Source organism: Xyrauchen texanus, chromosome 6 (genome assembly GCF_025860055.1).
Source record: "Xyrauchen texanus isolate HMW12.3.18 chromosome 6, RBS_HiC_50CHRs, whole genome shotgun sequence".
Taxonomy (NCBI): Eukaryota; Metazoa; Chordata; class Actinopteri; order Cypriniformes; family Catostomidae; genus Xyrauchen; species Xyrauchen texanus.
In genome coordinates this window covers 28,454,780-28,469,720 of record NC_068281.1, presented here as the reverse complement: position 1 = coordinate 28,469,720, position 14,941 = coordinate 28,454,780, and the positions used below count along the sequence as shown (strand labels likewise).

At 36.8% G+C, this 14,941-nt stretch overlaps 1 protein-coding gene across 1 annotated transcript; it reads left to right on the top strand.

Annotated features, from left to right (window-relative positions):
• Window positions 1–9,080: 9,080 nt before the first annotated feature.
• Window positions 9,081–9,925, top strand: LOC127645496 (transcription factor Sox-14-like). Its single transcript, XM_052129136.1, has one exon. The coding sequence runs from the start codon at window positions 9,081–9,083 to the stop codon at window positions 9,798–9,800; it is 720 nt and encodes a 239-aa protein (XP_051985096.1). The 3' UTR covers window positions 9,801–9,925.
• Window positions 9,926–14,941: the final 5,016 nt, after the last annotated feature.

Below are 14,941 nucleotides of genomic sequence, written 5' to 3'. Positions count from 1 at the left end.
AGAGACTGTTTGTGTTTCAAAATTAAAGTCCTGTCACAGTAGCGTTGAAAAATTCAAATCTTCCACACTCAAGTGGGGTTACTACACAGAGCGGACTGACGTGTCTGGGTTATTAAAACATTTCTTCTTGCATTATTACGCATTTCAAAGCGAATATCTTTACAGTTTCATTAGGCCGGCGGCTGTTTTCATCCTCCGAGTATCTGGCAATGGAATGCATTTATGATCGGAGATATGAAGTAAGAATATCCCACATCCGACTTGAGTGGAACGCAGTATAGCCTAACTACTGCGCATACTGTCCTCTCCCCAGGTTGACTGACAGGCAACGCAAAGAGCTGTCTGTGATTAGCTCTTGAACCTGTTAAGACTTTACTACATCCACCATATTGGGTGTTCCAATTTTCTCCCAATCATTTTAATACAAGTGTTCCGGCAGTGGTGGTTCTGGCTTACTTGGTGCCCTAGGCGAGATCGGACGTCATACACATATAGCTCATCATCACACACACACACACACACACACACACACACACACACACACACACACACATATATATATATACACACACACAATTGTTTTGACTATAAAAACTTTCCCAGTACAGTAAAAAATAAATAAATAAATACACGTGTTAAAAATACATTCTCTGAAAAACCTAAATATCATATGCAGTGTTTCTAAAACAAGATTAATCAAATTGATCTTGTTTTAAGGATTTTTATATATATTTACAGGAAAACAATTAAAAAAATATATTTTCAAGAATATGGTTTTTGCCCTAATTTCAAAGGTCTTACTATAAAAAAAAAAAGAAATTATGATCCAACTTGAATTTTCTTGATAAAAAAATATGATCGTGCCTGGTAACATGTGCATGTAAAATAGCATTTTAGCTTAGCGCAAAGCTGACAATTTGACAATAAATAAAATATATGGCCGAATTATTTAAAATGGTGCTTCTCTGTGCTATTACACTTAATCCCTAATTTAAAAATGTTTCCCTCCCCTCCTAGTTTTCATTGGTGCAAAATCATCAATGACTTTGTCATATCTGCCCAGCAATCACATGGTTGATGTGAATTATTGCAAGACCATTAAGAAGATCCTGTGTCATGGTGTAACCAACCTATAGGCCTACTGTTTATCATGGTTATCTTGTGTTTGTTCATAATGTAAGAATACATTATGAACATCCATAATCCTAACCAGAGACTTTAAGGATGAGTAGCCTGTCGTGGCACCTTTATCCCATCGTGATCTTGCAAGCTGTGTGGGGGCAGGGTGGCACAATTTGGCGTACCTATCTCTGTCCCATCGTGATCTTGCAAGCTCTGTGTCGGGGCAGGGCGGCACGATTTGGGGCACCTTTCTCCTATAACAATTTTGTGAGCTCTGTGAGGGGGCGGCCTGACAGATACCCTGTTGTCCCACCCCATAGAGCGTTGCTGCCCTAGGATGCCAGGATCCGCTATTGGTGCACCATCTCAGTCTAAATAGTCTCTGGTTTCAGTACTACTGTTTAGGCTTTTGAAAATCAATAATTTCAGCTAAGCTAAGCATTCCTCCATCAGGTGTAATTTTGATGCTCAGAGTTCCTGTTTGTTTGTAACAAAATGCGATATGGGATAAAATTCAAAGACAATCCTGATTAATTTAGGAGAACAGATTACAATTACAGCATATGACAGATTAACTGTAGCAAGAAAAACAGGACTATTTTCTAAATTTGTCCTCAATTGTATTTGCAATTGTGTTTTCTGTGGTTGCATAAATTGTAACAATCCAAATGCAATTGCAAACTTGCATATTACGTTTGCATTTTAATTTACACAAACATACAAAGTCTGCTAAATTTCTATTGGAAAAGCAAAATCCATTTGCAATTGCATTTCTTATGTCTTACGAGTTATGACCATGTCATATTGAAAAAGCAATATTAATTACCCCGTTTGCTATTCCACTTCCTCGGCGTCCCATATGGAGCCTGACAAAATTCAAATGGCATTGCACTTGTATTTCCGATGCCTTAAACAGACACCTGTCAATTAGTTTTGGGGTGGGAGTTTATACTGTGGGGCGTGTTTGTAATTGGAAGTGACGTCAGTCACAATCCACTGCATTTTAGAGACTGTGCACTGTGAGGGCATGAGTCTCAAGACGCTTTGCTCACAAATCGCCCTCAAGGGACGATTCAGCCTCACACACCCTCCCACCCGCCTCTTCTGTGACACCCCAGAAATCACATGAGTAGGCACGGGGGAGCCGTGAGGTCAAGCAGGATGAATTTGAGGTGGACCTCGTTCCAACATACGCCCCGTGAGCCTCTCAATCTCCATACACTGCCTCTGTGCTGATACAGTATGTGCATGATGAGCTTCGTCCCTCTGCAGGAGTGCGCGGCCTCCTCACATTCGGCGGTTCTGATGCTGGGGATGATGTTATGTCTCTTGGTGCATCTGGTGAGTGGTCAATGGAGGGAAAGGAGCATGCACACCACTGACAAGGAGATGCTTCATGTCCTTTCAAGGGCGGTTGTAGAGCTTGGTTTCGATTGGTCTCAAGAGAAACCTGAAAAATCTCGCCTTGATGGATGGTTTGTGCAGTCCGGATGCATCAAGCGACTGCATTCTGCAGATCTGCCCCGCTCTTCCCAGAAGTTCATAAAGAACTGACAAAATCCTGGTGCATGCCCTATTCAGATCGCTCACACAGCGATCCCACTCTTCTCAATCAAGTGAACCACGGGGAACACAAAAGTTATTCCCAACTACCCCCACTGAAAGAGGTGGTAGTGGCACATCCCTGCCTGGGTAGTAGCAGGAAATCACACCCGTTCATCTTTCTAAGCTGTGTCGTCCACACTGGCTGGAAAAGCATACTCAGCGACGGGCCAAACTGGTTCAACACTCCATGTGATGATGGTGCTCCAAGTTTTCAAAACTAAGATTCTCATACAAATGGGCGAGCAAGGCTACGATCCAGAGACGTTCAAAGAGCTCCCCACCGCTACGGACTTGCGAGCCACAAATGTCACTGCACAGGCCAATGGGAAGTCAATGAGCAACCTGGTGTTTTTGGAAAAGGTCATGAGGCATCAGTGTATTACTCCCTGCTAATTCAGAGTCTGGGGGACGGAGCTTCAACTTCTCTCAAGATATCATGGGAGAAAGATTTAAACTTGGTATTGGAGGAGGGAGTGTGGGCTAGGATTCTAAAAAACATCCAGTGTACATCTTGAGTTGTAAGGGTATAATCTTGGTCTTAAAGACACACCCACCTGCTGATGATGCCAATCAGAAGATGGGGACACAAAGATTCAAGATTTTTGGTTGAGGGTTCAGAGTTTTATGTGTGATGTATTGGACACTCAGATTTCATTTTGCCCCAGACTCTGTATTTTAGGTGATGGGGCAGTCATTAATATAGGGGACAAACACAAAATATTGGGTCATAGCCAGTGTTATGATTGGCAGACAGATCATTCTTAGGGGATGGAAGTCGGCTGGAGCGCCCTCATTTCAGGAGTGGTGCACAGAGATAGGCAGGGTGGCGGCATTCAAGGAGATGGCATGTAGAACGCTAGGCAACTTAGATTTGTTCAATAAAAAAGGGGGCTGCTATTTGTTTTTTTGGAGGACTCTTGGGGAAGGGTAGTGGAGAGAGAAGTAAATTTTAAATGTGTGTGATTATTATTCCGTTGGTCGCAAAAAAAGCTCCACATAAAAACGATGAACTGTATTTATATTAGCGCTGGTTGGACACTAGATGGTACAATGAGGTAATTTTCGTTGTTAAACTTTTTGACACCTTTCCATTTACTGGCAAGATTGGCAGAAAACCGGGACGTGCACAGACATTTTGGGGGGCAGGGGCTCAAGTAAAAAAAAGGGGACTTCTCATAATTACATATTTTAATTTTTTTTTTAAACAAAACGTTTAATATATTAACATAACTCTGACTTCCTTACCAATATAATTTAATTCCCTCACACTCATGCAGTTGTTTCATTACTCAACAGATTTCTACAAAATATTGAGATTTTGGTCTATTTTGCTTCCATGTCTTCTTTTACTCTAATGGAAAGTAAACTTCTAAAATACACATTTAGATGGTGTTTGTTTTAAGCCAACAACCATCTGTCTGTTTGCATCATGTATATTTCTTCTAAATTAACCAAAACAAGCTAATCTGCATATTTAAACATAAAATTTCAGGGGACAAGACTCTTGTTGTAAGTCATTAACTGAGGAAGTTCTGTGGTGATATACTTTAGTAATTTTGTTTATCAAAATTATTACCTGCAGTGCCTTGTCAACTGTATGCAAATTAAAGTACAATGTATGTCTCCATATATTGAATTAGCCTTTATGGCCATGATATATTTCCTTAGCTAAATTTTAGCTAACTTATTACAGAACATTTCAGATCATGCTGTGATCAAATGAATCTGGTTTTGCACTTGTGAATTTTGAGTCAGCTCGAGAGGATGCTATCATTAAAGCACAAGGAGTGCATACCAAATATTTAGAATGGAAATAAAAGAGTAAAAACTGTGATATATGATACTATTGACACACATTCTGATTTCCGTCCTGTTGCACAGTACATGTCATTTTCTGGTTAGTTTTCAAACATACTTGACCCTGAAAATGTCCCTTCTCAGAATGCATGATATTAGACACCATGTTTTCCAGCAACCATATGTTTAAGGAGGATTAGCCAGAACTACTAAAACAACCACAAACACTTGAACATGCTGGGCAGAATTACATGCTCCAACTTCTGTTTTGCACATTTTTAAAAAACATTTTCATTGTTTTCTTTTTTCAAACTCTTGTGCATCACTACATCTGTGCTTTTGTAAAAGCAACATGAATGTACAATACACATTTTTACAGTTTTTCTGGATTAATGCAGAGGATGTAGAGGCATTCTGTTTATCCCCATCAACTTATATTGAGTAAGTACTGTCATGCTTACATGCCACTTTTCACTTGAAAGCTCCGTTTATTTTGCTGTGGCACATTTGAAATCTGTAGCTTGCATTTAGTGATTTTCTCAGAAATGCCTTATTGCAAATGTCTGCTGACTGATGTGATTTTGGGCTTGCAGATAGGCAGGCAATAATGTCCCCCTGCTTTATCTCTAGTGCATGTATTAATCCTCTCAGGATTTGAGCTGTCTCCTCCATTCCTCCAACACTTTTTACTAGCAATATTTCCATGAAAGACTATTAAGACCTCTCACAAATATTATTAAAGTAAGCACAAGCTTCAAGCTTTATCCCCTAAAGCAAAGAAAATCTGTAGGATTGCTCTAAGAGATGTTTTCAAAAGGTGCCACAGCTATCTTTCAGGTCCAGTATTCAGAGGTCTTATAGCATGCTTAACGTTCTCTGTATTTATAGATAGTTGCAATGTGAATAGAACTCACTGAAATAGTCAAAGAATGTTTTGTGTATTCTTAAACATATTTCATTGCATACAGTGTATTATGTTTAGACCTAAGATAATACATTTTAAGTGAATAGCATTTATTCCCCTTTTATACTAAATGTAACTGTTCCAGATCCTTATAATTAGGTTGACATTATTAAATATTATTAGTATTTCTTTAAACATTTGCCTAAGTGCCTTTGTACTTTTAATTTATATAAATTGAATCAATGTGATGTTAGGCATATTGTAGCAAACAAATTACTTGAAAACACACCTGTTTTATTTACATATTCATGCAATTGGTCTGATATTGTCATTCACTCTTCACTGATAAGCATCTTAATATTTTGTACAATTAACACTGTAAATCAGTATTGCACTTCTTCCCTCCAATGATTCTCTGAACAATGTATTTCCTAATATGCATGAATGCATTTTTATATCAATGTCTTTTAGCTTACAGTCTGAAAACAAAAGATAAATTTAAAATTTAGATTTAGAATCATCTGTCTGTCTCCCAATTCCCAATTGCTGCTCTGTGTTCCATTAAGCTTGATGCAGCAAGTGTGGCAAAAGTTATATATTTCTTAAAGATATTAAGATGTTCTGGATAAAGTATGCAACTTTTTCTATCCTACTTGTCATCTGAGGCAATGGTAGAAGGCGTATATGATCACTCTTTCAATGTCCATCTCTCCATAAAACATTTTTCAAAATGTAAATTAGTGTAATTCTAAATCTTCTAAATTAATTCTAAATCTTCTAAATGTTACTAGCTACATTTTCAAATGTGTTGCTTTTATGAATTCACAGGTGTCAATATCACATTCTCTAAAAATGTATGATGTTAAAAGTTGGACAAAAGCGCATAAAAACAGTTTCAACAGTGTGAGCACCATGACACAGCTCGCACGTAAAATGTAAACCTCCAGAACTTGCAAATCACAAACTAGAGCACAAAAAAATATGATTGTGTGCACACAAATTAACAAGTCCCACACAAGCGCGAGTTATTTTCTGCACATGCGCGCGCAGATCTGTACACACGCGCGAGTTATTTTCTGCACACTAGTAAGTCGGTTTTGACACTCAGGGGCGGGGCCCAATCCTTTCTGTTAACAAATGCTATTGGCTGCTGACCAAATACTGTATTGATTGGCTGCATCTCTTCGAATCTCTTGTGAAAAAAGTCTCGAGATCAAAAGGCTTGAGAAAAAGACTTTAGACGTAGCATACACGTGCATATTTATCGAAACAATTGTCTGGATATATCATTACACATCTTTCTTGCAATTTTACAAGACATTACTTTTTCAGTGAGGAAAATACAATTTATAATCGTTCATAAACCATGAAAAAGAAGGCTTCGAATATCTCCACTTACTATAATGAATGATATTTACCCATGTGGACAATCAACCAAATCAGATAGGGATGAATCTACATTATCCATATAAAATAGAATTTGTGATAAGTCAAACATCAGGATGTCATCAATCTTAAATGACAACCAATTATGTAAATCAGACCAGAAGCTTTTGGCCATAGGACATACAAAGAACAAGTGTTCCAGAGTCTCATCAGCTGCCTTACAACATACACAGGGATCTACTTCCAGTTTAAACATCTTTCTAAGAAAGTCAGCAACTGGGTATATTTTATCAATAATTTTAAAGTGAGTCTCTTTGACTTTAGGGGAAATGGGTCATTTGATTAATTTGAAATGTGGTTTATGGACAAGGCTTTCATATTTGGAATTTACACACAATCCTCTATTATAATCCAAAATAATTGTGTTATATAAATAGTCTACATTTGTTATAACATTTTCTGTGATGTAAATTACATTCATTAATTACTGGATTTGGTAAGGTTGGTGAAAGTCTTATTCTCATATACATCAGTGTGTTTTGGATTAACTGTAATATTGATAACAGTAGGCTATTACTTTACATCTTATTATATTCTATAAGTGCGGTTAAGATTATACTTGAGCAAAAATGCTATATATTCCAAAAAGTTACCATTATCATCTAATTTATCATTCACAAACACAATACCCGTCTCATACCAATCACATTTAAACAATGATTTCCTATTAATAATAATGACCCTGTTATTCCATAGGAGAAAAGTTGTGGGTAAATATAATTTTACAGTATTGGAGAAGTTGTTTGTGGAAGTTTGATAATTTAATAGGAATCTTAGATACCTCAGTCACATTTTAAAATATATTCAGGCCCACCTATTTTATTAAATAGAGATCTAGAGATCTATCACAAAGAGTATGTATGATTTCAACCATTTACACGTAAATGCCCCAAAAATGTATTCAAAGTCCAAGGCATTGATACCACCCTTATCATTCTATTTCACTAACTGTGATTTCCTAATATAATGGGTTTTATTTTTCCAAAGGAGGGAACTGGGAAGATTGGGAATGGGATGATCGCAGACAGTAAATAGGTTATGGTTTCTTTCTAAATTCCTCCTTAATTTCTTGTAAGATGTTTTGTGCACATATATATATTCATATATGTGTGTGTGTGTGTTTTCTGTTTTTGATAATAACTGAAAATAGGTGGAAATATAGAACGCAGCAAAGCGTTTAGTGAACCTGTTGAGAGGTACCCTATCTATATCTATCCATCTAATGCAGGTTTAAATTTCACGTGCGAGCTGTGTCATGTGCTCGCACTGTTGAAATTCACTTGCGCGCTGTGTTTGTGCGCTTGCGCTGTTTTGTCCAACTTTTAACGAAATAAAATGTGCCAGATAATATTAAATAGGCCTACCTACGCCAGCGTTTTTTTTGTAAATAATCCACAAGGACAGGTAGGCTAAACTTCGACAGCGGTGCATGGGAGTGAATGGGAGACACAGCGAATATCATTTTCTTTTACCCATTTGCGCTAAGACCTAAATAAAAATCCACTAATACGAATGACTTTCCAGAAGAGGAAATAAATAGAGAGCGGTGGATGAAGCAAGTCAGCTGGGAGAAGATGGCATATTTACTGTCACTCTCATCTGTTCTAGAAATTCCTTCACTGCTGTAGTAATTCGTTTTTAAAACTAATTCCATGGTAATATAACACAAAGCATAATGTTATAAATTTACACTCAATATTTGTGCAATTTGCGCGCGCACGCGTGTGCGTGCTGGGGAGGGGGTAAGTGGAAGGATGGGTTTTCTAAACTTTTATAGACTCATTTATTAAGTTCAAATGTGATCTTTTTGCAGAAATCGCTGATTTTGTGGTATCTTTGTAACTGTATTATGTCGCTAACTCGCGCTGATTGGGCGCACGAGATGATGTGTCAGTGCGCGCGCGTCCCAGAGCAAAGCTTTCTTTGAAACTCGCCCGCACTCGACAGGTTTGAAACAAACATCTCACAAACCAAGTAGTCTTTCTCGCATAGTCCTGTTCTGGAGGCAAATAAATAACCCTGCCTTTTCGATCATTAGTATTGGCGCTTGGGCATCTCCATGATCCGAGGAACAGACTTGCATAAACATTGACCGTATTTCAACTCATCAGAGCGAGAATCTCCTCTTTCCGCAGATGATTTGAATATAGGCTACTTTCAGGTGTTACAGGAACTTTTATCTATCTTCACTGACGCAAAGCAGCAAATGCAATTCATGAACATGGTTAAGCAGCCCATGGATCACATCAAGAGACCAATGAATGCCTTCATGGTCTGGTCGCGAGGTCAGAGAAGACAGATGGCTTTGGAGAATCCAAAGATGCACAACTCTGAGATCAGCAAGAGACTCGGTGCCGTGTGGAAGCTGCTCTCTGAGTCTGAGAAAAGACCATACATCGACGAGGCCAAAAGATTACGCGCCCAACATCTGAGAGAGCATCCAGATTACAAATATAAACCAAGACGCAAACCCAAGTGTTTTTTGAGGAAGGAAAGCCTATTCGCTTTGCCATATCTCGGAGACCAAGACTTTCGAGGGATCTCACCCGATGCTCTCTTGGTCCCTACAGACAAACCACGAGATCTCTGTTCAGTTGCGCACACTGAACATCCTTTCGTGGAAATGAGCCGGACTAATACCATTGCTTTTGGAAATGAAAAACTGTTTCCACACAATGCTTTAACGTCTGGACCTGTGTCTTTCGCTCCAGCTTTGGGATATCACAGTGTACAGAGGCCCGTTGCGAGTCTGCCATGTCCCGGTCAGTATGCGCACACTCACCTGTCAGGTGCAAACCCCGGATACCTGCTGCCATGTAACTGTCCGCCATGGTCTTCTGCCAGCTTGACACCTCCAGTTGCCTACATCGTTTTTCCAGGTATGGCCAAGACTGAAACAAATTCTGCAGCGCTGGTGAGTCCGTGAATAAGATTGGATTCCAAGATTGGAGTCTTCTTCTTTTTTTCTTTCTCAGTTCGGCTTATTTCAAATGCAGCTTTAATAAAGCTTGTTAAAAGAAACGTGCAACTCTTTTCTATGTGACTGATGTTATGAGAAAGTATAATCTTCCAACAAGTCCATTTGAATGAAGTTCAATCTCAAAAACAGTGACATTTATGTGACTGTAAAATTATGTTATTTGCTTTCCATTCTCGTTATTGGACTAAACAGGCTATAGAGTATCTACATTTGTTGTCACATTTATTTAGTCTATTACTTATTGCTTAGAGCCAAAGATCAATTTTAACTCTGTCAAAGGCCAAACATCAATTAATTTAAGTGTACCGACATGTTATATTCAACTTCATGCATTCTCAATATGCAACAATTATTCACAAATGACTAAAACATTTGCACAGTATTGTATATAAATGAAAATACAGTTAAAGATACTTCAAAGACTTGTGTTGGCCAAAACCAACAAAACTTCCAATAAAAACAAATTAAATGATATAGATGATAAATCATCAACTTGTAAGAATGTACAGTATGTGTAAGTTTTTTTCTTCATGTACATCTTAATTAAAACCCCTCTAAACATCCTTTGTTGTTGTTGTTTCTATTTTTGAGTGTTCTTATTATTACTATATATTGTATATATTGAGTCAATACATGCAGTTATTCTGCACTCATTTTAAGACACGTTGTATTACAAAATAACTTCTTAGGTTTACTTAAAAAAAAAATTTAAAGAATAAAAATTCTGTTATTAGACATGAAAAACCTCTAATGTTCTCTCTTATGTCAGAATGTGTTCTGGGTATCTTGAGTCTTGAGCTTTGAGCTGATGCAGTTTCCACTTCCAAAAGGGGAGACATGACCATAATATCTAAATTTGGTAGATACAGTTCATGAAAGTTTAGGTTAAGTTTACATTTGGATACAGAAATGTTTGAAACAATGTTGATGCTGTTGCATGTGGCTCTTTGTAAAGCATTGTTCAACCTCTGCATTTTTGTCAGGAGTGCCTCCACATAAGATAAATAAACTTGCAATATCCAACAGTATCCATACTAAAAATTTCATGAAAATTGGAAACCCAGCCCATAAGTTTGCAATAGTAGGTTTTTGAAAATGTTCGCTGATGGGAATAAGTATGTGCATTAGATTTATGAGCACTCAAGTAGAGTTAAAAGCATATATACATTCACTTGTTATAGTGCCATGTAGTTTCACTCAGATGTCTTGCCTAAATAATATATTTGGGATCACTCTATACATTATATACTGTATACCATTCTATATAAGTTTAGTGAAATCTTGCACAACATAAAAATATAAAGTAAAAACAAACTTAGAAAAAATAATAAAAAGTCAATAAATAAAAAGAATAGAAAGTTTCTCTACAGCCCATGCAGCCCTAGCGATGTTGATGCATTGAGAAGGAATACCATGCTACACTAGTTTTTCTCTATGAGATAATAAAGGGATAGTGAATTTTCATTATTTGGGTGAACTCATTTACTCACCATCATGCCATCCAAGATGTGTATGACTTTCTTTTTTCTGCTGAACACAAAGTGTTTTAGAAGAATATTTCAGCTCTGTAGGTCCTCACAAGTGAATGGTGACCAAAATTTTGAAGCTCCAGAAGCACATAAAGGCACAATAAAGGTAATCAGACAGAGAAAGTTATTTTCACGCATAAAACATGTTCAAGACAATGCAAAAAACACACAAAATGCAGTCACATGTCATGTAATGTCCCGCACAATAGAGGAGGTAGAGCAGGTGTGGGAAAAGTTGTTATGGTAATCCATAAGACTCCAGTGGTTAAATCTATTCAGAATCTTCAGAAGTGATAGGTGTGGGTGAGAAACAGATCAATATTTATGTCATTTTTATACAATAAAATATCTACTTTAACTTTTTTCTTTTCTTTTCTTTTATTCTTCATGCATTTCGCCACCTACTGGGCAGGGAGGAGAATTTAAAATGAAAAAGGACTTAAATATTCATCTGCTTCTCACCCACACTTATAGCCTTCTATCGCTGGAGATACGATTCCAGTAGTTAAAGCTATATCTTCAGAAGCGATATTAATTTGATGATGATTATGATTACTTTTATACTCCCTTTATGTGCTTTTGGGAGCTTCAAAATTTTTATATCCATTCACTTGCATTGTATGGACCTACAGAGCTGAAATATTCAAAAATTATTTGTGTTCAACAGAATAAAGAATTAATTAAGGTTATGAACAACAGGAATGTGAATAAATTTGAATTTTCAGTTTTTGGTGAACCATCCCTCTAAGCTGTATTTAAAGGGATAGCTCATTTAAATAAAACTATAATCATTTACTCACCCTCATGTTGATCATAAACTTATACATTTCTTTTGTGAAACACAAAAGGAGATGTTTAGCAGAATGACAGTCTTGGTCACCATTTGCCTTCTTTGTGTGGAATGACGTAAGAAAGGTCACATGGGTTTGGAACAACATGAAGTAAATTACATTTTTAGTTGAAATATTCCTTAAAAAAAAAAAAAAGGTACCCTTGTCATAAATTAACAGGCAAACGGGGGTGTAAAATAACAAATTACAAATTCTGACATTAATGTAATCAAGTAGTTTTCCCCAGGAATTGTACTTTAAGTAGTTTAAAGATTTTATACTTCTACTTGAGTACATTTTAAGTGCTCTAATTGTACTTTTACTGTAATAGCTTTACTGCTATTTCCCCTCCATCTGTGTTCACTACTTCCCTGTTGTAATGTATGCAAAGATGAGAGAGGATCAATTTGCAGCATTTAATAGAAACCCAAAAGCGCCAAGAAACCAGTACACAACAAACACTACAGCCAACAAAAGGATAAGAACTGACAAAGAAACAGCTAACATGAGGGCATTATATACACAAGAATTTTAAAAATATTACTAAGGTTAACAAGATTAATTAACAAGACACACCTGGGAGCAATAAATGGGAGCACAAAAAACAGAGACACAACAAAACCTAAAATCCAAACCTCTTAAACCTCCTAGCGACCTCTGGTGGCCGCTTCAGAGCAGTTCAGGACTAATGCGCTCCTAAAGGGGCGGGGCTCACACACCATTGCCAATCAGAGGATTGGCGTGATCAGGGGCGAAAATTTCATACAAAGGGAGGAGAATTTATAGTAAAATTGACTTAAATATTGATCTGTTTCTCACCACATCTATCATATAGTTTCTGAAGACATGGATTTAACCAATGGAGTCACATGGATTAGGCTACTTTTATGCTCAATTATGTGATTTTGGAGCTTCAAAATGTTGGCACCCATTCACTTGCATTGTATGGACCAAAAGAGCTGAGATATTCTTCTAAAAATCTTCATTTGTGTTCTGCTGGAGATAAAAAGTCATACACACGGGATGCGTATAATGGTGAGTAAATAATGAGAGAACTTTCATTTTTGGGTGAATTATTCCTTTAAATCCCGATGTGGCCCCTGTACCAAACAACTTTTCTCACCACTGCTCTACCTCCTCTATTGTGCGGAACATTACATGCCATGTGACTGCTTATTTTGTGCTTTTTGCATTGTCTTGACCATGTTTTATGCGTGACAATGATTCGCTCTGTCCGCATTAGGGCATTTTTAGACCCAACACATAAGTTAATTTTCATGTAAATGTTTCATACATTGCTATTTAAAATGGTGATGAGTGTACAGAAAATAACTTTCCATCTTTTCATTTGTCATCATGTTGCGCTTTTATTTATTTTTTTGGAATCAGATTTATGTAGTGTTTATTGGAAGTGATGTTTTTTTAAAGTTGGCAGTCAAAAATACCTATAAAATATCTATATTTTTTATTCTTTCTGGAAAACAGCCATACAAGGGAGAGCAAATTATGGTATCTGTTTGCTACATTTTTAAACTGCAGCATAGTGTTTATTATAAGGGGTTATCACATTCACAACCCTATACTCAATACTCATGAGTACTTTTAAATGAGCTACTCTTTTAGTCTTACTTGAGTAGTTTTTAGGACAGGGAAGTAACAGTACTTTTACTTGAGTATAATTTTTCAGTACTCTTTGCACCCTTAATATATATATACTATCATGGATCCTGAATAGAAAGGTATATTGCAGTTGAATATATTCTTTACCTGAAATGTGCAAGAAATATATGTAGTGATAAATTAACATACAAGATTCATGGAAGATCCTTTAAAGATTCTGACTTACATGTTTGGTCAACCAGAATCTGAATTTAAATGTTGTCTATATAATGGCTTGTTACATTATTACAAGTCTGTCTCTCATATATATATCAGAAGCATATGTATCTTCTATGAAAAGTTTGGACACATCAGTTTCAGCAGAAGCTATATTGTTAGCTATTTCTTAGATGATCAGACTATTCTAGAGATCACACCTTAAAATGATTAGCTGTAAGAACAAATGCAAATTATGTGTTTTAAGCTACAGCATAACAATATCGAGCACTAATAATCATGCAGGTATTTGTTGGTTTTTCATAATGTTCATTAAAATATTTTTATTGGATGATGATGGCATGCATCTAAATGCCTTAAACATATAGTTTTTATGAGATGTCATCTATTGTGTCATGTCTGAAAATGTTTTGATAATTAAATGAATTGCTCATCATGTCAGTCAGACTCTATTTATTGTCTGTTAATTCTCTATGCATGAGTAAAATCAGTATTTGAATGCATCAGCAATGTATTCAGCAAAGGAACCATCTCTTTTGTGAGTGAGCAGGAACCAATCCCGACTTAAACGTTTACCTACTGAGTCAAATTAATCAACAATTAGGTGTGCCGTTTTGAAGCCTGTCTGAGCTGTTTGATATTACACATAAATTGACCTCATGTATAATTTGTGTTGATAAATGCTCAGACCATTTGTGGTAGTAGGTGGAACTATGGCCATTCAAAGTTTATCATGTGCATCACCCTTGGAGTGTGCATGTGAGCCCTTCTGTACACGCTCACACACGTGATATAAAAAAGCCACCTCACTCTGTCAAGCCTCAGTTAAACTTAAGACCTTTCATCACCAACTTAACCAAATGATCAATTGAGAAAGGGAAACAGAAGAAGA

Coding starts and splice junctions, on each gene's coding strand:
- LOC127645496 (XM_052129136.1), top strand. CDS start 9,081: ATGCAATTCATGAACATGGTTAAGCAGCCCATGGATCACATCAAGAGA.